The sequence below is a fragment of the Sardina pilchardus genome, chromosome 19, assembly GCF_963854185.1.
Source record: "Sardina pilchardus chromosome 19, fSarPil1.1, whole genome shotgun sequence".
Taxonomy (NCBI): domain Eukaryota; kingdom Metazoa; phylum Chordata; class Actinopteri; order Clupeiformes; family Clupeidae; genus Sardina; species Sardina pilchardus.
In genome coordinates, this window is record NC_085012.1 from 31,367,977 (window position 1) to 31,394,910 (window position 26,934).

The following is a 26,934-nucleotide window of genomic DNA, read 5'->3' on the forward strand; positions in this document are numbered from 1 at the left end:
CCTAAGATTGGTTAATAATTGTAAAAATAACAGACCCACGTGGGGACTGACCAATAGTATCGATTTGTGAAGAAATATGAAATTTACTAAATTTGGACTTACAAGGTTTCCGCCCGACGGCGACGATATGTGGTTGCATACCGGCTCTGTTTGCAGTCATTTTCACGTGTGAAACGAGCAGCGTGATTTTGTGCAAAGAACTTCATGAACATGTTTTGTATAGCCCATAGACCAATTCTAACTTGTTTAAAAAGAGGTATAATATATCCCCTTTAAAATGATAAATCAGGGGACATTTTGAACAGATAAAAAAGTGTGATTAATATGCGATTAATCGCAAGTTAACTAGGACATTCATGACATTAATCGCGATTACATTTTTTAATCGATTGACAGCACTAATTTCAACACATATCAGACATCACGCAAGCTATTAATCCTCCGTAATATAGGCTATTTGAGGAACATGAAATAAAACTTTACTTATGCATACATGTATATCCGATCTGCAATACGTTGCCAACAGCCTTGCCTTGCCTTGCTTATTTATTTGTGTCATACAGTGAGGTTTAAGGTTTTAATTCCTCGCAACTTTTTATAGCCTAATCATTGCGCATTCCTTATCCGTAAAATTAAAAGTGGTGAATTGCGCTACAACCCGCCCATTTTCTGTGAACGCGCACCAACTCAATGAGGTTAACCCTGGTTCAACAAATCTATGAAGGGAGTTCAACCTACCCAGATGTAACCCAGAGTTCCTTTGCTAAACCGGGGTTGACAAAACCTGGTTATCTTCATTGGTGTTAATCAGTACTACGACGCTGAGTTGTTGTTGATGTGTTGAACTGGGGTTTACCTCATCGGAGTTGGTGCGCATTCACATAAAATGGGCAGGTTGAAGCGCAAACCACCACTTTTAATGATGACGCGATCATGTTATTTTACAGATAAGGAATGTGCAATGATTATAAAAAGCTGTGAGGAATTGAAACCCACTCTACGACACAAATCAAATACGTCGGCAGCAAACAAAGCAAGACAAGGCTGTTGGCAACGTATTGCAGATCGGATATATGCATAAGTAAAGTTTTATTTCATGTTCCTCAAATAGCCTATGTGTTACGGAGGATTAATAGCTTGTGGATTGTCTGATGTGTTGACATAAATACATTTTGAGTCCTACAGATGCAACACAATTCATGCCATGTAGATTAATAAGGATAATTGAATGTTTAGCCCCATAGGACTGATTTAGTGTATGCCTAATCCTGTGAACATTTTAGATGCAACGGCAGTGCCGCTGGCAGCAGGAGAAAATGAAACTCAAAAACATTCAGAAGGTTTATATAGGCCTAGTTATAGCTTGCATTAATATTTCTTAATTATGAAAATATGTTATATTGCCTATGCTTATAGCCTCCACTTTGCCTCGATCAGCTGACAAATTAATTCCCTCGGACGCGAATGTGTATCTTTCATAGAGAATATTCTATATATGGAGAAAGATTCTGGCGGTCTTTAAAAACCCTCGCCTTGCGAAGAGAGCCGCTTACAATTTGCGATCCAATAATGGATCTTCCAGGTAGCCTACGTCGACATTGTGGGGTGGTACTTAGCCTATAAAGGGTGTGGTTAACAGCAAACCTCGGGTTAACCAAGAACATAACCTGCTCAGAGCAGGTTTGAGATGCAGCGTAAATTGCCATGGCAGCATACCTCGGTTAAAACCTATCCACCTTTAGTAAAACGGGGTAACCGGAAAGTTACTTCAACTTACTCTCGAAGTTAACCCCGCTTCGTAGTACAGGCCCCTGTTCTTCACCATCAAAACAAGTCACATGTACACACTGCAAAAACAGCCTATCTAAAACACTTGTAATTGTGCACCAAATTAAACAACATAACTTGCCATACATGCAGAGGGTGTCATAATGACCCTACACTTTTTGTGCAGTTTTGAACATGTCAACCAAAGATACCTGCGATTACAATGCCTCATTTTTTATTTTTCATTTCTGACTAGGTGGTGCTACACATTAAATGAGTGGTTATGGGATGGGTTGACATGGCCCCTAGGCCCTACGGTTCACGAGATATTCACAGAAAACTGTGTGCAGCCATCTACAGGCCAGTTGGTGTACATTCACTAAATGTACACATAAATTAATTTATTGTATATGAATACATGAATACCCCATTAATGGAGTTCCACGAAACTTGGCATGCATTCAGAGGGTGTCATAATGATCCAATGAACAACTCCAATTTCGTGCAGTTTTGACCATGTCAGCCAGTGATACCTAGGATTGCAACATCTCATTTTTGCTTTTTCATTTTTAACTAGGTGGCGCTATACATGGGGTGGGAATAGGGGGTCATAATGGGGCTATTACGTGCCAGAAGGCTCACCACACACCAGCTTGAGGTGGAGAGTGAAGGAACAAACAAATGAGCCAATTACACTGGGGGGTGATTAGCGGGCCTGACTGAATGAGCCAGTTTGGAAATTAAGCCAGGACACTGGAGAATCCCCTACTTTGCAATAAGTGCCATGGGATCTTTAATGACCACAGTGAGTCAAGACCTTGATTGCACAGTGCCTATGTAACTGCATTGGGGCATTGGGATCAACGTTTCCACATAGAACAAATAACTGGAGTATCTGGGATTACACAGGAGCATGCTAATTCAGATAAATGTTTCATCCCGTGTCTGAGATATGCAAACAAATGCCGAAATTGAATATTCCCTTGAATATTTCCCCCATAGGGTTACACTACATTATAAATCTATACACTTCCCTTAATCCAAACATTTGCTTTGTGCCTTACCTTATATTCCTGTTGTTGTCTTGTGCAGTGGACATCACTACAGTAAGGATTAGGTTTCATTGACATGGTGGGGAAGAAATCCTGCATAGCATTGTAACCTAGGTAGTGACTTACTGTCCCAAAACCAAGCAGGAACCTTTCAAAAAGGAGACATTAAGACAAGTGTACATAGATTGAGCTCTATTCATTCGCACGCACACATTTAATCAGAATGTCAGAACAACTTGTTTTGTATTCATATGATAATATTGCACTGCATGAACTGCTTCTAATAAAATCTAACCAAGTGTTATCAATCTTATATCAAGATAAGACATCTCTTCCTGAAAACAAGCAAACTTGTCTGCCAGTGCATTAAGTAAATTTGTCCTAAAAACAAGCAAATTTGCCTGCCAGTGAGTTGAATAAATTTGCCTTGATAAGACCTTAAATAAGTCAAACTCTTCTTAAATTAAGTCAAAATTATCTTTTGAGAGAGCGCTAGGCAAGTCTTTTCAGACTAAAAACAATACCAAAATAGATTTTTTGATCTTAATATTAGATTAATAACACTTGGTTATATTTCATTTTTTGCAGTGTGGCTTAGAGCTATATTTTAACTTACTTAAGAACATTTTGCACTAGCATCCCAGCAACCACACCCATGGTTGTAGGCAGGCTGGCTGCGCAGACACCATCTCTCTTCAATGTCTTCTCATCAATGTTTGCTGCCACAACTAATGGGGGAGCGCACTGCCATGAAAACAATAGCAAAGCTGTGATCAGAGTGTGAGCAGAGCTGTTGTAGGGTTCTAAACATGCGTCCACTTTCCTTGGCTGTAAGAGACATGAAAGTCAGACACATCATACAAAATGTGCATTAGACAATCTTAATCTGTCTTGAATTTAATTTGGCTGTCAGTGTGCAACTTTGTCTTGATAAAAAGTCTTAAAATAAGTCAAACTGTCAGAAAAGATTGTATGAGAAAGAGCAGTGAGGAAATATATCTTAACTATTTCTTAATTAGATTTACTAGCTAATATCAACTCCACAGCACTATCATAGAGATGAAAAGCCTGATCAGTTGGATACAGCGGCTATAACTCTTACATTACTATGTTTACCTTTATCTTATTTATTTACCTCCACCAAGGAGGTATAGGTTTTCATCGAGGACCGGCGTTTGTCTGTTTGTTTGTTTGTTTGTTTGTTTGTTTGTCTGTCTGTTTGTTAGCAAGATAACTCAAAAAGTGATGGATGGATTTCGCTGACATTTTTTTAGGGAATGTCTGGCATGACGCAAGGAAGAAACGATTCATTTTTGGGAGTGATCCGTAATTCCGTTGGGATTCCGGCGCCGTTTATGTTTCGCTTAGTGGTGTAATGGCATGGTATGGGCACGTGATGGCAATCAGAATAGTTCAGGTTCAAATGTATAACAACCTAGCAAGAACAATACAGGAGGAGGTCTGCGCTCTCGGAGTGCTTTTCTAGTTTATTCCATATATTTCTAATTGCATACTTGACCAATGACTGATGCCTGTACCCTTAACAGCTGCTATAATTCTTATATTACTAAGTTACTTTCTGTTATTTGTCCATATTTCTTTTCTTTTTTTTTTTAATATGATTTTTTTGGGCTTTTTATGCCTTTAATTGGACAGTAGTGCTGGGCGGTATACCGGTTCACACCGAATACCGGTGTATATTTTCGTTATGATATGAATTTTTAATATACCGCCATACCGGTGTATTTGATTGCACTGTCGGTGGAATGCTGCGTCGCGCGACATTGTTTCAGACGGGACCCTTTTCAATGTTGCGCCTCTGAACACGCATGGAAAAAGTAAACAGTGGAGGCTGTGGCACAAGACACCTCACGTTTTTCCCTTTAAATACGACGCTTAAGGCTTCATTTTTTCCTTTGATAAGAGATTTATTTACGGGTGTTACACAGAATACCTTAGATTGTTTCCCTAGTTAAAGAAAAGCGTTAGGACTTACTGCAAACTATACAGTTAAAATGTGTTCATAGATGGAAATTACGTACGTAATTAGGAAGAGTTTTAAGACTTACTGCAAAACAGGCCGTTTCTCCTGGGACAATCAACTGAATGTGGCCAGACACAGCGTTCTCACTAACACCTGATTCCATCCAGGTCTGACCTAATTCATTACATGCCTGGGTAAGTAGAGGAATATGAACAACTTCATATGCAAACAATGCATTGAATAAAAAAAATACTATGAGAAGATCATTAGGACATTCATCATGACATTAACAGTCCACTCACGGTATTGATGGCCATTCGAGCCTCAAAGTTATCCACACAACTCAGGACTAAATCTACAGGCTTGCCCACTTGAAGTCCCCCATGACTGAAAAACACATGATGACATTAGCACAGCTACACAATGTACACATGGCAATAGATAATAGGCTTGAATGCTATTCCTAATTAGGCAGGCTTTTCCATACCTTATGCGATCCATAAAATGTGTGAAATTGTCCACTGTGGTGATGTTGTAGTTGTGAATTTCAAATATGACATCTGGATTGATGTTCCTATACATATAAAAAAAAGAGTTCATCATTGATTCATGATTACCTACAGTTTCTTGGTGCATGGCAAGTCATATGTTGACAAATCCTTTACATTTTTGTCTGAACAGATTGACATGAACTTGTACAAAATATTTGGTAAATTTAATTTTTTACCATATTACCGGTCTGTAATATTTATGTCGACCATCGCTCAGATCACAAGTAGCTAACATGTTCAGTGCAGCTATGAGGACAAGATAGATACAGTGGGCAATGGTTGAGAATGGACGTTTTCCTGCGGCAATCCCGCAGAGATCCCGTAGGCGGTCAAGCCGAGTTTTTCAAGGCTACGGCAATGTACCTAAACAACCACCAGGTGGCGTACAATAGTCCCAAAAGTTCAACCCGAAGAATCAAGATTTAGATTAGGTAATGCATTTAAAGATCAATGTATGAGAAGGGGTTACAAGAGTGCATTTCCATCAATATAGTCGTCTCATTTAATCATTTAATCATTAAAATGAAGGTGATGGCTGGCGAAACTAATCAAGATGTTTCAATAAACCATTGTTGAAATGAATGAAAATGGTTTTAGAAAATAACCTATAGTAGGCCTATCCGGAGGAAATGGCCTTCAGTTCAACCTGAAAGACTCCATAGGCAACCTTTTGATTAATTCATTTAATGATTAATGTAAGAGAAGGGGTTACAAGACCGCATTTCGGTGAATAGGCTATAGTTGTCAGTTCAAGGCAAAGACCAGAAAAGATGGGCAAGATGGACAGTACATTTTGTATGCTACTTAGAAATGTTATTTATACTATTTTAAAACGGACACATGCATTCTGTGATTAGGAGCCTGACCCAACCGAACCGAAAGGAGTGATGGAAAATCTCGGCCCGACACCGGCCCACAGTTCGGGTTTGGGCAGAGAATCTAAGCTCTAAATGAATGGGTGGCTAGTTCTAATTCACTCCCCAAATTCACTTCTATTTATTTAATAGGCCTACAGTATGTTGAACATTTTTCGGCGAACAGCCGAAATGATCACAGACCTGGAACAAAGACGAAGCCTAACCTAATCTGTTTTCAAGTAGCCCAGGCCTAGTAGCCAGGATTTTATGCCACATGAGAGAGAGAGCAATAGGCTATGCTGAGCAGTAGTTCAAAATTATATGAAAGTAGCTTGTCTTCTGATGTTCTCAGTTTGCGAATTTTGTATGTTTGCGATGTCTGCTGAAAAGAGCTATATTTTTTTGTAAATTTGAATTTTACGTCTATGTGAATTTGTGGTTCAGCATTCACACGCACACTTTTTCACACTTACACGCACGCAGGCGAATTCGAGCATTCTGATACACGCTAGGGCTTTGACTTTTGCCCAAAAATCATATTCGAAGTTCGTTTGCTTATTAATATTAAAATTGGAATATATTCAAATATTTATTAATAATATTTTGACCATTAACTGTCTTCAGTAAGACCGATATTAGTATCACACTTAAGTTCTATATGTTCTCTCCACCAGAGGGCAGTGTATCAGTCAGTCAATACACTACATGCACGAAAGGCTGAATATGCGTGTGTTAAAATTGCGATTATTGAGCAAATATTCAGTGTCGGGAGTGAAAATGTAATGAGCAGAATATTACAGAAGATGCTGACGCAGTAAACGCTCCATCGGAAATACACAAGCTAGTTACATGATGTTTTCGGAAGAAAAACATAGTCACGACTGTTTCTTTATTAGGGCCCGAGCACCGAGGTGCGGCCACTGAAAGTGGCTGCACCGTAGGTGCAAGGCCCTATTGTTTTTGCTCAGATTATTATTATTATTATTATTATTATTATTATTATACTTCTATTCCTCTTACCCTTAACTTTTTTGCCCTTTTTCACTAACTTGGCATGCTCTAAAACTCTTGAAATTTGGCAGCTAGCTGTAGAATTGATGCCTCTACTGAGAGACAGACCTCTGGCCTAGGGTGTGGCTCAGGGACTCTATAGCGCCACCTAGCGCGCTGTCTGTTGTTGTTGACACATACATTCACGGAATTGAACCAAATTTGGTGGACATGTGTGTTGTATGAATCTGAACAAGTTTTACATTTAAACTATATAGTAAATATTAAAAGAATTTGAATTATATGAGATTTTCTGATTTTTGCACATCATGCATTTTGAAATACTTCTCCTAGACGGATTATCGAAATTATGTCATTTCATCAGTAAAATGATCTTGAGGGGTTGCCCAAGAGAAATTGCGACCAGATTTTTGAATTTCAAAAGTATATCGAAATGGCGAAGGTTTGAACCTAGGTGTCTTATAAAAGGAACAAAAAGTTGGTGTTATAGGCAGAAAACAGTGACTAATTTGGATGAAATTTAATGGAGTATTAGTTAGTGTGTTTGTAGTGACAGTCATATACAAGTTTTGATGTTGTTCAATGTGGTGTTGATTGTGTCACTCAATAGCACATTAATGATCGTAGTTGACACATAGTTTCACCTAAAATATTTTGAAGCAAGTATACGAATAGTCATATTCATATCAACCTATGCTGTAATTTTGACTTTAACCATGTTGACAGAAAGTGAGTTATTTGTTTATTTCAAATTTGCCCATGGTGGGCTTTTTGCTATCGCCCCCCTCTCTGCCCTTCTTTGTCTGTCTCTCAGCTGGAGGTCTCTCTCCTTCCCCTCTCTCCTGCAGCTCACACACGCACGCACTCTCTTATTAGCACATACACATTGACACACGCGCGGCTACACAGACACAGACACAGACACAGACACACACACACACACACACACACACACACACACACACACACACACACACACACACACACACACACACACACACACACACACACACACACACACACACACACACACACACACACACACACACACACACACACACACACACCCACCCACCCACCCTCCCTCCCTCCCTCCCTCCTTCCCTCTGGGCAGCTGTGGCCTACTGGTTAGGGCTTGGGGCTTGTAACTGGAGGGTTGCCTGTTCAATCCCCGACCAGTTCACCACTAAGGTGCCCTTGGGGAAGGCACCTAACCCCTCACTGCTCCCCCAGCACCGCTGGTTGGGCAGGCAGCTCACTGCTCTGGGTCAGTGTGTGATTCACCTCACTGTGTGTTCGCTGTGTGCTGTGTATGTTCACTAATTTGGTTAAATTGGGTTACATGCAGAGAAATGAATTTCCCTCACGGGATCAAAAAAGTATATATTCTATTCTATTGATCCATTTGTCTCCACCCCATCTGTCTGTGGGTCTCTCTCTCTCTCTCTCTCTCTCACAGCTGCATTGCTTCCCCTCCCCCGTTCTTTCCACACAGACAGACAGACAGACAGACAGACAGACAGACACACACACACACACACACACACACACACACACACACACACACACACACACACACACACACACACACACACACACACACACACACACACACACACACACACACACACACACACACACACACACACACACACACACACACACACACACACACACACACACACACACACACACACACACACACACACACACACACACACACACACACACACACACACACACACACACACACCCTCCTTCCCTCTGGGCAACCGTGGCCTACTGGTTAGGGGTTGGGGCTTGTAGCTGGAGGATTGCCGGTTCGATCCCTGACCAGTCCACAGCTGAAGTGCCCTTGAGCAAGGCACCTAACCCCTGACTGCTCCCTGAGTGCCGCTGGTTGGGCAGGCAGCTCACTGCTCTGATATAGTATATTACATAAAAGTATACAAAAGTATATTGAAATGGCGAAGGTTTGAATCTAGGTGTCTTGTAAAAGAAACAAAAAGTTGGTGTTATAGGTAGAAAACAGTGACTAATTTGGATGAAATTTGATGGAGTATTAGTTAGTGTGTTTGTAGTGACAGTCATGTGCAAAGTTTTGAATTTGGTGTTGTTTGTGTTTTTTAAAAGTGCATTAATGATTGTGGTGGACACAGCTTTAGCTAAAATATTTTGAAGCGAGTTGACGAATAATTATAATCATATCAACCTATGCTGCAATTTTGAAATTTTGACTTTAGCCATGTTCACAGTAAGTGAGTATTTAGGTTTATTTGTGTTTGCATGTGTCATATACTCCATCCATTTAGCTGAGCAGGAATAGGTGCTCTCTCTCTCAGCTGCATGTCTCTCTCGTCCCCTGCTAATTCTCTACACAGACTCACAGACACTCTCTCACCCCTCCCCCGTCATTCTCTCTCTCTCTCACGCACGCACGCGCGTGCGCACACAGACACACACAAACGCGCACACAAACGCACACACACACACACACACACACACACACACACACACACACACACACACACACACACACACACACACACACACACACACACACACACACTCCCTCCCTCCCTCCCTCCCTCCCTCCCTCCCTCTTTCCTCCCTCCCTCCTTCCCTCTGGGCAGCCGTGGCCTACTGGTTAGGGCTTGGGGCTTGTAACTGGAAGGTTGCCGGTTCAATCGCCAACCAGTCCACCACTAAAGTGCCCTTGAGCAAGGCACCTAACCCCTCACTGCTCCCCCAGCACCGCTGGTTGGGCAGGCAGCTCACTGCTCTGGGTCAGTGTGTGATTCACCTCACTGTGTGTTCACTGTGTGCTGTGTGTGTTCACTAATTTGGTTAAATTGGGTTACATGCAGAGAAATAAATTTCCCTCACGGGATCAAAAAAGTGTATATTCTATTCTATTGATCCATTTGTCTCTACCCCCTCTGTCTGTGTCTGTCTAGCGTTATTGCTATCGATAGTCAGAGATAGAGCTCTGGTCTAGGGTGTGGCTTAGGGACTCTATAGCGCTACCTAGCATATTGTCTGTTGTGGCTGACACATACATTCAGGAAAATTGACCAAATTTGGTGGGCATGTGTGTTGCTCATGCACATGCCCACCAACACGCACATGTTGCTTTGTTAGATTTCGAAATCTCACAGGTCTCCGCACCGCTGGTGCTCGGGCCCGCCATCGCCGCTTGCGGCTATATTTTTCATTTTATTATTATCCAGACAGGATTAAACACAAACAGTTATATCCGCTTCAAATTATTCTTCAAAAATAAATAAAAATAAGCCAGTCAGGCTAAGTACTGAAAAGAAAAAAAGAAATAAAGGTAGACCCTATAGCAGGGCTGTACGCTGCGAGCAGGTCGTCGCAAATGCGAGTAAATATATATTAGTGCGAGTTGAAAAAAAAAAATTGTCGCACACTTGCGAATACTGATTTCAACCCTTTCATTCGCATTTTGCTCCTAAAATGAATCAACACCAAGTGGATCAAAGTATAGTAGCCTACAATTTTCGCGCATCTGTATACACATTTCAGAGTTGACAGCTCTGGAGTTGACAACTCTTGCACCTGGCTGGACACTCACGCTTTCAGCATCAACCTCGCTGCTCTCACACACACACGTCAACTGTCACTCCAAATCCATTCTTCTTTTTCTTCAATCTGTTCGTTATCAGTTAGTGACTACATGTAGCGATTACCGGTGAAACGGTGAACTATGATACAAATGTTGACTATATTACCGTGTTCATTTAAAATGTTATTATTATCACAGTTGATAAACACGTTGTGGAAACCGTAGGCTATGTTAAATTCCTCCCAGCTTCACCCGAGCCTGCATTTGACATAGGCCTGGTAGACTTGAAACAAAAATGGTATCCTACTGATTCTGTCGTCTAAATGATGGATTTAACCACGATTCGGTGCTACACCTGCTTCAAAAAGGCGGAAAATTTTCATCGCAAATGTGCGCTGTATCATAGCCACTCTGCATCTTTGTAGGCTACGTTCGCATTAAATCCATTCCACTAACGTTATCAGGAGAATACCATAACGTTTTTTTAGCACTGGTTGTCACTCATTGGATATAACAGATAGCCTATACCAAACTCCAAGACAAGTTATGGTAAGTTAAGTAAGAGTAGGTTAAGCACCCAGCCAACATGACCAAGGAAAAAGTGAACGGGACAACTCAATGCCATGCCACGGTAGGCTACCTAAATCATAGAAGTTTACATTGCTGGACACTCGTCTTTTCTATTAGGCCTACACCAGAAATATCTGTCTTTACCTTTATTATTATTTTTTTAACATTCATGTTATTTAATGAAAACATGTATCCCTGAACTATGCGTGACTAGTATTTTCCTAATGAAACCGAATGAAACCTAATTATGTTCAGTACGGTACTTAAAGTGACAGACATTCAATTAGACCTACACACCACCACTGTAATATCATTAAAGACAAGTGTAATCAATATGAAGTATTCAAGATATTGCAAATGCGATATGCTATAAATTGTTAACAAAATGTATACAAATTCTGAATTCAAAATGAAATAGATACCAGACAAGCCATTTTCTGTGTGTGTGGAGGGTTTGAGCAGGATTGCCACTGCTGTGAATGATCTGTATCCTGCTTAAGGCATGAGGTTTTCAAGGAAATGTCTTAGTGCTCCTAAATTTTTCTCTGTGCTCCTAAATTTTTTCATTTAGGAGCACCTGTGCTCCTAATGAAAAATCTAAGCGTACAGCCCTGCCCTATAGGCTATTCAAAACAAGCACATCTCACGGCCAGTCATTACTGACACTGTTACGCGATATGACCACAATTACCAAAAACAAGGCACTTTGTAAACGTAACACCTCGAGAACACGTCGAGATACGGGCAATCAAACATGTAGCCTAGGACTAATTAGAACTCGTCGTCATTATGGGCTGGAGTTTTTTAAGTTGTTTGCCAAAAACACGAGGTGATTCACATGTTCTGGCTCTAGAGAAGAGTGTTGCTTTGTGACTATGTTCCCCACGGTGGAAAATACTTGTTCCGCCCTCACGGATGTCCCGCAAATTGCCAGGTAGCCGTGTGCCAGCTTAGCGAGATTGGGGTACTGAGGCTTCTCTCCTTCCACCAGGACAGCGGGTTGCTGTCAGACAGAGGTGGGAGCTCACTGTCGTAGGCCATCATTTCTCTTAGGAGCACATCTTCACTTGGTCTGGCTGTGAATAATGAATTAGTTTTGGTCAAGGTGTTGGCAGTTTTTACGCAATTTTTATATTTCCAATGTAGGTAAGAGTTTGAGTTATGAAAGGCACTCGATAATTTAAACGTTTTTAATGTATTGATAATAACATCATTATTACCTCCTGCCAAGTTTTGGCAATACACATCGCGAAAGAGGTCCCCCATCACGTTAAGTGCATTCTTTCCCTTGCACTGCTCCCTAGTCGTGGTGTTCTCATCTTGGCCTTCCTCTTTGCTTGTCTCCTCGCTGACCTCCGCAAGCTCCCTCTGAACCTTATCTCGCACTGCCTGTCGCGACTCTTGTTCTAAATTAACCAGTCGGTGAAAACGAGGGTCGAGGTAGCTGGCTGTGTTCAGAAGCAAGAATGCATCTTGGTCGGGGCCATATTGCGCCTTCAGATCAGTCAACATCATTGTTTTCATCTCTTTCACTCCTGCCGGGTCATCGGTGGAGGGCTTGAGTTGTGTCAGAAGCATATACTGCAGGGGGAGGACTGTGCTGTGGGGTAGTTTTCTGTTGACAGTGCCTGGGTGGCAACTTTGAAGGGCTTCAGCACATCTTTCACCTGTGGGACAAACACACAATTAATATAAACTTATCATAGCACCACTAACGTTAGATAGCAAGCTAACGCGCTATACTGCTAGCTAGTAATCGCAGTTCGGCTATGTGTCACTTGACCTGCACTTGTTGTTGCAAAAAACACACACAAACTTAGTTAAGCTAACGTTAACTAGCTTTATGTGTAACTACGTTTGCAAACAGTAATATTAACAACATTAGGGACAGAATATGTTTAGACCTAACAATATTTAGCCGACGTTACTGATACTGACCTTCTCCATCAGCGTCCACTCCACACTGGTGAGCTCCAGACGGCTGAGCTTGTTCTCCATCATCACCGCTGCAACCGGGGCTTGTTGATCAGCTGCCTGACAGATCATATCGTATGTACTATTCCAGCGGGTGGGGCAGTCGTTGATGAGCTGGACTGGTTTCAAGGAGCTTTTGCTTGGCCTCCAGGAGGTAGCTGTCTGTCCGGGAGTGCTTGAAATGCTGAGCTGCAGCCTTCAGGCGACTAACTGTTGTTGCAACGGAGCGCTGTGCAAGCCCTTTTCTCCCTGCTAAGTTAATTGTGTGAGCCATGCACGGGATATCAGTGATCCCCAAGTGCCTCGCTACAGCATTTCTGTAGTTTATCGCATTGTCTGTTGTGATGGCAAGCACAGACTTCTGCTCTACATTGTACTCTCGTAGAATACTGCCGATGCATGTGGAGACATTCGCTGCAGTGTGAAGTTTTAAGCTCTGACGTGTCCAGGACGACATTTCTCATCTCCCAGTCCTTGTCGATGAAATGGGCTGTGACCGTAACATACGACTCGATAGCCAAAGAACTCCACCCGTCATTGGTCAGTGCAAGTTTTTCACCATGAAGCATTTCCCTTATGCCACCTTTGGTTGTGTCGTACAGCTTAGTTATCTTACTATTCATGGTCCTGTAGCAGGGGATCTTGATTACGTTAATGGGCCTCATATCTTCGCAAATAAACCTTGTTAGCAAATCTGTAGCTCTATTTTGACGGACATAGGGTAGGCCTCGTGAAGGTAGATATATAGATAGATAGATAGATAGATAGATACTTTATTGATCCCTAAAAGGAAATTCAAGGTGATGGCATGGAGTCAATTCTGGCCTGCCTTGTCCCCGATCCCTCTCCCTCCTCCTGCTCCAGCTTGCCGGGATGTAGTGTTGACAGGTGGGCTCTCAAGTTGCTGGTTGTTGCGTGGTATATGAGTTTGGTCCTACATACAGTATTTTACATATAACTTTGTCCTTACTCGTGATTTTCCCCTCTTGCTTTGGGAACCCAAAGAAGTGCCACACGTTGCTTTTCAGATGGTCAGGAGTGTAGATTTTGACCTCCTTGTCAGGCGTACTCATCATTGGCGCGGCCATTGTTTTAAACAAAGTAAGTGCTAACCAGGGATGATAACGTCACCTACAGGAGCCCAGATGACCAATAATAACCTGGCTAATGAGCTCACGATTTTACTTCACCAGACGTGAAAAAAAAAAAAAACTTGGAATCTGAATTGAAAACAATATTTACAAGCAAACACATTAACAAAAATAATTTCCATACAGGTTTGAATATTAAAGGCTCCCTAAAATTTGTTCAAATTTCTTTTTTTGTTTTTAAATAATCGAATTATATTCAAATAACGAAGTTCGGAGTCAAAGCCCTAATACACGCATATGCGATCAAACATGATTGCGCATTCTTCCAGGAGTTGCCTAAACAGCCAGCCTAATAGAGTAGGCCTAGCCTACTAAAAGATGCGAGTTTGAACATTTGTACATGGCACCATTCCGATGCAGCAACCTTCAATTAAGCAGGTTTATTTCCTATTTCGGAAGATCTTTCCCCTCTTGTAATCTCGTTATCATTTTGAGATTTCATTTGTTTGAAAGGGAAGATTAAATTGTTAAACTGTTTTTTGTTAGGCATGTCCCGATCAGCCCCCGAGTCCGAGTCATTTGTTTTGAGTATTTGCCAATACAGAGTCCCGATCCGATTCTTCTACAGCACATTACAGGGCTCCAGACTTACTTTTTGCGTTGGTTGCACTGGTGCGCCTAGCTTGTTTTTTTTTAGTTCCACCAACACAAAATGTAGGTGCACCCACATTTTTCATTGCATTGCCTTTAATGCCAAAAGGTCACCTTTTATCGCTCTCCTTTCATATACAAACCTGCAAACCTGCACGTTTTTTTATGTATATATTACTATGTATATTATACACACACACATACACAAGCGCGCGCACACACACATGCAGGGGAGAGTACCTATTTGAACCCATGCTTAAGTTGACTAAAAAGAGGAATAGAAAATCATCTTCATGCCTTAATTCAAAAATCAAGGATTTTCTTCAAAAAATTAAGAATGTATCGTAAATAAATACATTCTCTTCCTTAAATACAGGGGGCATAAGTAGGCCTATTTTGACCCCTATGTCAATTCCCATAGGAGCAGGAGGGTTTTTTTTATATGCCTATGTTTTTATTTTTAAAGGCCAGCTATTTCATGGATCCAGGATACTATGCATCCTGATAAAGTTCCCTTGGCATTAAAATAGCCCCACATCATCACATACTCTTCACCATAGCTAGATATTGCATGGTGTTTTTTTCAGTTAGCCTATTAGCCTGTTTGATGCTCATTGAGCTCAATGCAAATCAATGCGCGTCCTGCTTTCTACAGAGGGTGCATTAAACGTTATTTGCACACCTATGACCTATATCCAATTTGTTGGCCGTATCACACTGGAATAGGCAATTCATTTGGCAAACTCGTTGTGAAGTTTAAATGAACGGTCACGTTGCATCCAAGCTGTAGACGTTCAGAACATGACATTGTCGCACATGACAGTGGTTGATTTTAGCTAGTTAGATGGCATATAGGCCAATTAAAATAGCGATGTTTCAAAACTAAGGTTCACAGAAAGGAGATAGAACTGACTGGCTTTTGGCCATAGCAATCGTCCATTTAGAACTAGTAACGGCAGTTTGTACTGCAAGTTTAGAAATTAGTTGATATGTGGTGGAAAGAAGTAGCCTAGTTCTACTAACAAGACAACACATTTTTAGCAATTTAAACCAAAGATTGTCTAGTTACACCGTCTCTGTTTAAACATACATCATCAGTGGAATAAGTGGGATAATGGACTCCACGGTGTTCGGTCCAAGAAATAAATGCACTTAGAAGGGGCCATTTTACCTCTACGTTCATATTTGTGAACCGAACGCGGTGTCGTCCCTGACAAAAATGACTTGCGCGATAGTCAGGCGTCTTATCCAAACGTGAACTTGGCGCTGTGTTCAAGATTCTGAAGCAAGTGCTAAGACTCCGATTGGCTCAGAGAAGTGTCAATTACAAGAATTAGCCAATAATGTTTCTCAATTCGAAGGGCAGCCTTCAACCCCCGCCCCCCCACCCCCCAAATAAAAACTCTCTGGTTCCGAGCGATTCACGTGAATGACCCAATTGACCAAGAAAACGGCGATTGTCGCTGAAAAGCGACAAGTTTAAGGTCTGCATATAATGTGAATAATTTTTTTTTACATAAGGCGTAGAAAAAGCTTGTCTTTATTTGAAACACAAAGGAATATAAGGAATATACATATTCTTTTTAAAGGCCAGCTATTTCATGGATCCAGGATATGCATCCTGATAAAGTTCCCTTAGCCTTTGAAATTAAAATAGCCCCACATCATCACATACCCTTCACCATAGCTAGAGATTGGCATGGTGCCTGCGGTTCGCACCAGTGACATTTCAGAATCTAAACGCCTATTCGGACGGGATTAGTTTTATGGGGTGACATGAGGTAATGTAATAATTACCAGGGAATTTAGTCCCGTCCGGATGCGCCATGTCAGTAAACATAACGGAGTATGTCGATGAAATTTACAGCCACTTTCACCTTCCGTAAAACGGTCCAGAGAAATTACCGTAGGTAATATTAATCCAGTGCATGCTGTGCAGCTTCTAATAAGACATTAGCTAGTTTGCCTAATAGCTTGATGTTGTTAGCCATTTCAAACTACTTAATGGCATAACATAAAGCTAACGTTCGCTAGTTTAAAACCAATTGTGTAGTGTTTGAAATCTGAAAATGTTGCACGCAACTGACGTAACATACAGTCAACTCCAAAAGTATTGGAACACATGCTTAAAGTTTAATATAAAATCATCTTTTGGAAATTGATCTTAATGCTTTAAATGAAAAAATTAGGAAATATTCAACCTTTAATGACATCAATTTTCTTTGGGAGTGGATAATGCATTGTAAATAAATAAATGTTTTCCTTAAAATATAGGGGGTCATAATTATTGGAACGCCCATGTTAAATTCCCATAGAGGATTTTTATTTTTATTTTTAAAGGCAAGTTATTTCATGGATCCAGGACACTATGCACCCTGATAAAATCCCCTTGGCCTTTGGAATTAAAATATCCCCACATCAACACTATACCTTCACCATACTAAGAGTTTGGCATGCTTAATGTCAGTTATTAGCTGTTAGCTGTTGAGCTCAATGCAATTCAAACCAGCGAATTAACTAACAGCTAATAACTGACATTGAGCATGCCAAACTCTTAGTTGGAGTTGTTGAATGTTTTCGAATTGTTTATTAAAATACTACAGTATAAGGAACATGGTATTGTTAACTGTATGCATTTACAGTATTCATTCAATAAAAGAATAATGAAAAATGTATTTTGCCAACTTTAATGCCACATCAAACAAAGAACCTGATGATTGATGTACCCTTACCATAAAGTGAACAAAAAAACAAATTTGACACACATCAGATATACACATTTGACACACGTACCATATTGTTGGATAAAAATATGTCACAGGAAACGGGTGGTGTTCGCGCCCGTCATCACTGCATGCAGCTATTTTATATTTTAGGATTTTTAAAAGCGTACCAACAACAATTTGCTATCTAAATATAAGATCAAAAAAACTTGATAAGATATAATTTTTTCAGAGTTATACAATGTTTAGGGGCATTACTTAAGCTAATAATCAACAATATACTTTCTTGGTCACATAATTGAGAGCCCATGTAATAGAAATGACACTGAATGCATAAACTTACCTAAGTGTGTGCTCAGCAGCTTTTACTTTACTGAAACCAGCTTGGTGTGGCTGGAAGAAGAGCCGGTTCATGTTTGCAAGCTCCACAGTGTCATAATCAAAAAGCAGCAACTGTCAGTAAAAGAGTAATAACAAACATATACCAAATCAAACACAAAATCAAGTTCCGCTGAAATGTTGCACTGCTAATAAAGTGTTATTCAGTCTGTATTTTTTGGGGTAGGGTAAACGTATCCATTAAGCCCAGGCGCCATTTAAGCCCCCTTGCAACTTCAGCAATTATTATTATTATTACATTGCATGTTAAATGCAATGTACTGTTATCACTGTTCTTCTTCTTCTTACAGTGGGTACGGGTTGAGAATGCACCTTCTCCCGCGGGACTCCCGAAGAGATCCCGCAGTGCGTCAAGCCGATTTTTTTCGAGGCTAAGGCAATGTACCCAAACAACCACCAGGTGGCAGAAAGTTTCAACTGCATTTAATGATGAAGACCGCATATCCGTCAATAGTCGACTCCTTAATCTCATTGAATCATTAAAATGAAGGTGATGACTGGCGAAATTATTCAAACGACACTTCAATGAACCATTGTTGAAATGAATGAAAATGGTTATAGAAATCGCCTACAGCCAGCGTTATAAGAAATATATAAGTAGCCTAATAGTTAAAGTCTTCTTCCGTATTAAACAGATAGCCTACGGGACGCTCTTTGTTCCGTAGGCTATTTTAACGAACTACTCAATGCACACACACTGGGTAAACTGGCGCGCTACAAACATTAAAATGTCAAATCATATTTATTTCTCTTTGTCGCCATGATATTGGGGGAAACGCGGAGAGGCGAGATGGTCAGTCCTCGTAAACTGGCGCGCTACAAACATTAATATGTCAAATCATATTTATTTCTCTTTGTCGCCATGGTATTGGGGGAAACGCAGAGAGGCGAGATGGTCAGTCCTCGTATTTTTTGTTTGCGTTTCGTTATAAGAAATATATAAGTAATAGTTAAAGTCTTCTTCTGTATTAAACAGATAGCCTACGGGACGCTCTTTGTTCCGTATTTTAAGGAACTACACAATGCACACACACTGGGTAAACTGGCGCGCTACAAACATTAAAATGTCAAATCATATTTATTTATCTTTGTCGCCATGATATTGGGGGAAACGCGGAGAGGCGAGATGGTCAATCCTCGTATTTTTTCTTCGCGTTTCGTTATAAGAAATAGGCCTATATAAGTAATAGCCTAGTTAAAGTCTTCTTCTATATTGAACAGATAGCCTACGGGACGCTCTTTGTTCCGTATTTTAAGGAACTACTCAATGCACACACACTGGGTAAACTGGCGCGCTACAAACATTAAAATGTCAACTCATATTTATTTCTCTTTGTCGCCTCCGTTGGCCCTCTCTGCCACATTCGACAACAGCATTCAAGTTCCTTTTCAGCACGAAGACGTGACTTTGCTTGCTGTTGGCCCAGAACAACATGCTCGGATTCACCAACAGAGTCGCGGCAACGTTGGTAGATACGGATGCCTGCTCTTCAGAGCCATCACCACAAAGGAGCACTACAGAGCCTGGTGCAAAACCACCAACTGGGATGGATCGAAGGGCATATATAAGTAATAGTTAAAGTCTTCTTCTGTATTAAACAGATAGCCTACGGGACGCTCTTTGTTCCGTATTTTAAGGAACTACACAATGCACACACACTGGGTAAACTGGCGCGCTACAAACATTAAAATGTCAAATCATATTTATTTATATTTGTCGCCATGATATTGGGGGAAACGCGGAGAGGCGAGATGGTCAATCCTCGTATTTTTTCTTCGCGTTTCGTTATAAGAAATATATAAGTAATAGTTAAAGTCTTCTTCTATATTGAACAGATAGCCTACGGGACGCTCTTTGTTCCGTATTTTAAGGAACTACTCAATGCACACACACTGGGTAAACTGGCGCGCTACAAACATTAAAATGTCAAATCATATTTATTTCTCTTTGTCGCCTCCGTTGGCCCTCTCTGCCACATTCGACAACAGCATTCAAGTTCCTTCTCAGCACGAAGACGTGACTTTGCTTGCTGTTGGCCCAGAACAACATGCTCGGATTCACCAACAGAGTCGCGGCAACGTTGGTAGATACGGATGCCTGCTCTTCAGAGCCATCACCACAAAGGAGCACTACAGAGCCTGGTGCAAAACCACCAACTGGGATGGATCGAAGGGCAAGCAAGCACTGCCACACAACGTCAAGACCTTTGTGTTGTCAACACTAAGCAGAAAGTTCCCTACGATGGGGAGAAGTGGCCGCAAGGACTGCATCGATAAGATCAACGAATGCCTTCGCAAGCCCCGAAACCCTGGCCATACATTTGCTTTCCTTTAATTCAATAAAACATTGTTTATCTGAAGAACTTTTCCGAGGTTGTCTTGTCTACCAAATCCTAAACTTAAATAGAGTAAACATTTTATCTTATGAAAAAACTCTTAGGGGGAACAGTTAGGCAGCCCTTCCTCCATTATCGTATTTATTAATTAATCAATTTATTAGAGGGGTCAAAAAAAACTCATAAAGTAGGCTAGACTAAATGTGTCACTTTAGTGATTGGCTCTTTCAAATGCAAATTAGGTGGATGGGATGGGATTGAATGGGCCTGCTGCAGGTGAGAGGACAAATCCTAAGAATTTATTGTTTTTAGAAAGTGCCATTATCATTGCCATATTCTCTTAAAACATAGGCTATATATTTGAAAACGAGTTGATTAAAGGCTTCTAATGGTGTTTCTATAATATGATAAAAGCAGAGATTGAGATGTGTGTTTGGAACAGTTTTTCAAATCCCCCGGGGGTATTTAGACTCCAGGGTGTTAAGCATTCACAACTGTCCCATCGCTAAATGCTCTCTTGTGTTGTGTGATCACACAAGTATACCTGTCGTAGTGTGCTTTTAATTTGATAGGCCTAATTATTATCTCCGCCAAGGATATAACAAAGTCTGATTTGCTATCCAGTAGCCTAATAATTAGGCTATGTGCCACGTCCGATTTCGCAAGTGGTGTAGTAGGCTACATTTAAAAATCGACAGCCGCCTGTGAGATTCAGTTCATGAAGAGCAATTGTCTTGTGCGATCATTCCCCCTCCCCCACACTCGTCTAACCAGTTCACTACATTATAGCCAGAGGGGTTACCAGGATGCAATCTTTGGGGGGGCATTTGGCTTACTTGGGGTGGCAACAAAAAAAGCACGATCTTTTAGCGCGTGGCCACTTGGCAGACTCACAGGGCCCATAGGCCCTAGACTAAACAATGTAGTCGTTGTTAAACCAGGTGAATAAATGTATGGGTTTCCCGATATCATTTGTAGTGGCGTTGTGACTGATACAACTCACATTCAATAGAATAATAGGTAGGCTATACAGAATCATAGATGATCTGTAGCCATTCTATCTATCAATCTGTCTATCTATCTATCATGCATCAGCCAGGAGACATAGTCAATGAAAAATACATAAGACTATTAGTGTGTCACAATTGTTTTGATACTGATAATAAGTTAAGAATTTTGATACTTTCTTGATTTGATTTGGGAGTCCCACCACACCAGTGGAGATCAAAGACATTACAAGGCATATTCTTCCCCCAACACACTCAGTGAAAAGGTGGCTTTGTTTGTATTTCAAACATTTTGAAATTCATATTAAGTTTACATTATGATAGGCTAGCCTATGCGTAATTAGTTATATTAAGTTGACTATTTCATATAGATTTTTTTTATTTTGACTCACATTTTACATGATTGTCATATTGATTTACATGTATCTTTAATGTCATTGAGTGCCTGTCACTTTAAGAGAACGTGAGAGTAATTAGGCTTCAGTAATGATATTCGGCTAGTCTAAAATAGGCATAATGCATAGAAATATGTGGAAGCAATGCGTTGATTCTATGTGGTTTAAATTAACGTTCAAAAAAACAAACAAGAAGAGCACAATATGCATGCAGTGATTATTGTGGGGTGCTATTACATACAGAGCGAAGTTGGAGACCTGTGTATGTGCAATTTAAAAGCTGGATTACTCGGGAATGGCTTATTGTACAAATTAATGCTTTATAGCCTCGTAGTTGGTAAGGTCTGCCATTTGTTTTGATATGGTTTGCCACGTGTAGGTTGAACGAAGAGCTTGAGATATTTTACCGAGGGTAATGTTGTGGAGATGGAATAAAAACGATTACATTTCATGTAAATTCAGGTTGATTTTCTCGCGAACTGTGTATTACAACAACTAGTGTTTAATATCATCGGAAAGCTAAGATCGTGCTCTGTCAGGTGATATGCATATGATATCGGTGTGATTAGAACTTCGTGAGCAATCCAATACAGAAGAATGGGTGTGCATTTGGCACTTTTCGCAGATAATGCGAATGTTAATGCAGCCCTTGCCTAAATTCATATTGATTTTCTCGCGAACCGTTTTTACAGCAACTAAGTTCTTAATACCATCAGAAAGCTAAGATCGTGCTCTGTCAACAAGTGACACTATATATTAGTATGACTAGAACTTCGTGAGTAATCCAACAGAGAAGTGGGTGTGCATTTTCCATTTGTCGCCCGTCGCAGATCATTTCTCTGGGGTGGCAGAGGTTATCTTTGGGGAGGCATTGCCTCCCCCAGCCTCCCCCTAGACACACCCCTGTAGCCTACCTATATGCGGCACTGAGGACTACACTTGAGCCCGACACTATGTCAATGTAAAAATGTGCCTGAGTGCGCGCTGATCCACGAATTAACATATTAACTTTTCTTTTCAGCAGACATCGCAATAAAAAGGATCCTTTTTAACAAATCAATGCGTTTTGGTTTAATGGTTTCCGGAGAGGTTCCTCGACTGGGTTTCGAACCCCGGTTGCTGGCGTACGACACCTATGCTTGAACCACTTGCGCCACAGCTGGATGTGAACTCCAACAAGCTTTATTCGGCAAATGTACTTGAAACGCCGATCAAAAGTTCTGACATGTTAAACTGACGTTAGTTATTAATTCACCACATGATAAAATGCTGTCATATAGCTTGACGCCCAGCAGCCTATGGTAGTCTATGCCTATCTCTGAATCAACATGAACATGCATACGATACATACGTTGCTAGAAACTTATTTTGCGGAGCTAGGCCTGCTAGTCGATGGTTACAATGAATTACCCTCACTGCCCTATCGCATATCTGACCATCCATTGTTACAATGTTACAAAATGCGCGATCTTCTCCATGCATGTAGCCTACGGTTATAAGTAAAGTGACAAGCATAGGCATGTATAAAAGAGATTTCTGTTAAATACATTTTATTTTCAGTCGTCAAAAGTGGTGGGGACAAAATCTGTGATAACAAGTGCTGGGTACATGTAGGCTACCCAGCGTCGCCGGTTAAAATGAACATGCCTCCGTTTTAAAATAGCCTACACATTTCTAAGTATTCCTAGCATGTAAATGTTGCCAAAATGTCCATCTTGTCCATCTCTTTCGTCTTCGCCTTGACGTTGACAATAATAGCCTATTCACGGAAATGCGGTCTTGTAACCGTAATGAATTCATGAATTAATCTAAGGTTGCCTTTCGAGTATTTCAGGTTGAATTGAAGGCTATTTCCTTCTGATACGCCTATATGTTTCTAAAACCATTTTCATTCATTTCAACAATGGTTTATTGAAACGTCGTTTGATTAATTTCGCCAGTCATCACTTTCATTTTAATGATTAAATGAGACGGATATGCGGGGCATTTCTCTCCCTCTCCATTGACCAAAACGTTGCTCTGGCATCTCTGCTGGACTGACTGAGTTATAGGCTACGTCGAGTGAGAGAGCTGTGAGATAGGCTGTAACTGCAACTGCAATCTAACATGCCGAGCGTCATGTCTCTTTTCTCCGCTTGTCACCAGCGCGGTGTCCTCGGGTTTTTCCATGAGCCGAACCTTCATATTATTAGGGCGGTCTATGTTGCCCCCTTGCGGTTGCAGTTTCCCCGATGCTTCGGGAGTCCCGATGTGCGGGAAAGAAAGGAGCATTCTCAACCCGTACCATCTGTATATCTTCCGACCAAAATCAACGGTTAATGACGCTAAAACCACTGAACCATTTCACGTCATTCAAACACTCCTACAAAGGTCTTGCAACGGAGATTTAACGATTGCATTTTTCACATTTGTAAACTTTATACTTTTTGAGATATTTACGATAAAAGAATTAAACACTCCCATAGAGTTAACATTGAGACCCTTTGGCGGCAAAGATTAATTGTTACGTCAGTACTCAGCTGTCAGTAATCAAGGATCTTTGATCCAGAGCCATGCCACCGCTGCGCTAAACCTGGCTAAACCTGAATGTTACGTCTACTCATTAAGCTGTAACAGCTGCTGTAAACCAGGACGTTATCGTCTTGTCTCCTGTTAGGCTACTCCTTACTTGATTTGTTTATATCGTTACAGTAACCGGTTTGCTCTCGGTAACGTTATCAACAGCTAAAGACAATCTAACCTAACGTCAACGTAAACTCTGTATTTAGCAAAGACAAGCAAGTTAGCCATCTCGACAGAGCAGCCTACACGACACCGATCTTCACCCAGCGTTTTAAGTGAAGTCCTACTAGTTGCACCATTTAGGTTGAAGCCTTCTTCTCACAGTCCTTTCTAGTGCAAACTAGGGGTGTCGCAATTTACCGGTATTATAATAACTGCGATGATAAAATTTGAAAATATGAATATCATATAAATATTGTATAAGCGATATTATCGTATATCGCTTTTCGGGCTTGTTGTTTCTCCAGCTCTCTCTCTCTCTCTCTCTCTCTCTCTCTCTCTCTCTCTCTCTCTCTCTCTCTCTCTCTCTCTCTCTCTCTCTCTCTCTCTCTCTCTCTCTCTCTCTCTCTCTCTCTCTCTCTCTCTCTCTCTCTCTCTCTCTCTCTCTCTCTCTCTCTCTCTCTCTCTCTCTCTCCAAAAAGTCACACATGCAGGTCGGTGTTTGTTGACATTTTTTCCTGCTCGCTCTGGTAGCCTACAGCTGCTAACTTATAGCGATATCAATCAACTTTTTCCCCAAGCCAAAAAGTGTCAATTGTAACTTGGTGATGATCAGATGATCATGTACCGTATTTTCCGCACTATAAGGCGCACTGGATTATAAGGCGCACTGTCAATGAATGGTCTATTTTCAAACTTTTTTCATATATAAAGCGCACCGGACTATAAGGTGCATTAAGCGAAACAAAACCGATAAGTCAGTCAGTCAAACTCTATCAAACACTTTCACAATAACATTTTGACAGAGCGCCGTGTATCACACAAAATCAATTCGAGGTCCTGAATTATTCCATATATAAGGCGCTCTGGATTATAAGGCGCACTGTCGTTTTTTGAGAAAATGAAAGGCTTTTAAGTGCGCCTTATAGTCCGGAAAATACGGTACATTAGTGCAGCGTTTCTCAAACTATGGGCCGCGCAAGGTGGAGACTGCTGGTCCGCGAGACATGGAGTTAAATTAGGACCAGTGCGTCACCTGATAATTTGCTGCGCAAATAATCAAGCAACCGCGGACCGACAGAAAAAGAAAGCAAACGTTTCTGCACTCAGGAGGAAATGCTGACTAATTCGATGTGATTAAACCAGCGTTTCTCAAACTGTGGGGCGCAGAGACATGCCAGGTGGGGCGCGAGCTGACGTGAAAAACGGGAGATTTTTTTTTTTAATCTGTAGCCTATGCCTTCCTTTATTGATAATTACGAGCATGCACCTCCATCTCACAAAACACACACAAACAAGTTAGGCGTAATATAGACTCTTGTATCATTGACCAGATGAAAATGTTAGTCTGTCCTGGAAACATAGTTCGAAAAAAAATGATTGACGTCGGCATTTTAATTGCAGCGGAAACAAAAAAAATGTCATGTTCGAGACGAGCGCAGTGAAATTGAAGGATATCTTGGCTATCTGTCCAACGACACATCGCTGTTTTGCGATCTCGAAGAACAACTGCTTGACAAACGGAAACACTCATGTTTTGTCTTGCAAGTGGACAAGGCCACTGACAGTAACAAAGGTGGTTTAGTTATTGCTTATGTCCGCTTACAGCGAGCGAAGATATTCTATTCTGCGAGTATGTCAAAAGTAGGGCCACTGCTGATGAGCTATTCAACATTCTCAACAATTAGTCTACCTGGCAGAACATGACATCAAATGGGAAATGTGAGAGACTTTGCTCAGATGGCGCACAGACGGTAAAATAGGCCTAAATGGTCTGCAGGCCGTGATAAAGAGGGTAGCGCCCGATGCGCAACGGACGGACTGTTTCATTCAGGGAAGCGCTCATGTCAAGGCCTGACCTGAATAAGATTTTGAACGAGGTTGTGAGATTGGTGAACCTTCATAACACAATGATAGGAGTTGGCCCTGTTTCTTTATTTTTGGAAATCAGATTTTTTTGAAGCAAGGATGGACACCTTGTCAATAACTGACATTATTGGTCATTGATTTAGATTTTTATTTTCTCTATTTTTGAAGTGATAATCTGTCGTCAAATGTTATTTGTTAGGCCTACTGATGTAGCCTATATTTAGCAACTGACATTATGTCAATAAATTTTACATTTTTGAGCTTGACCTACTACTATTTTAGAGCGATGATGGACAGGTGGGGCTCGAGAAAGCCCCCTTGATCAAAGTGGGGAATGAAAGAAAAAGTTTGAGAACCACTGGATTAAACAGACATAGGTCTAATATGCTT

General features: G+C 40.9%; 1 protein-coding gene and 1 long non-coding RNA gene across 3 annotated transcripts in view; both read right to left on the bottom strand.

Moving 5' to 3' along the window:
* uba5 (ubiquitin-like modifier activating enzyme 5) overlaps nucleotides 1-26,934 on the bottom strand; it is a 101,770-nt gene that overhangs the window by 23,242 nt on the left and 51,594 nt on the right. For both annotated transcript variants that reach the window (XM_062520995.1, XM_062520994.1), the window contains 6 exons: nucleotides 18,161-18,270; nucleotides 5,291-5,377; nucleotides 5,106-5,190; nucleotides 4,889-4,993; nucleotides 3,436-3,563; nucleotides 2,832-2,967 (listed from right to left, as the gene is read on the bottom strand). In XM_062520995.1, coding sequence (XP_062376979.1) covers nucleotides 2,832-2,967; nucleotides 3,436-3,563; nucleotides 4,889-4,993; nucleotides 5,106-5,190; nucleotides 5,291-5,377; nucleotides 18,161-18,270 — 651 coding nt within the window. The remainder of the gene's footprint in view (nucleotides 1-2,831; nucleotides 2,968-3,435; nucleotides 3,564-4,888; nucleotides 4,994-5,105; nucleotides 5,191-5,290; nucleotides 5,378-18,160; nucleotides 18,271-26,934) is intronic.
* On the bottom strand, nucleotides 9,861-15,146 carry LOC134065997 (uncharacterized). Its single transcript, XR_009936348.1, has 3 exons — nucleotides 13,317-15,146; nucleotides 12,599-13,045; nucleotides 9,861-12,454 (listed from the first exon to the last, which is right to left on the bottom strand). It is a non-coding gene; the product is annotated as an uncharacterized LOC134065997 (long non-coding RNA).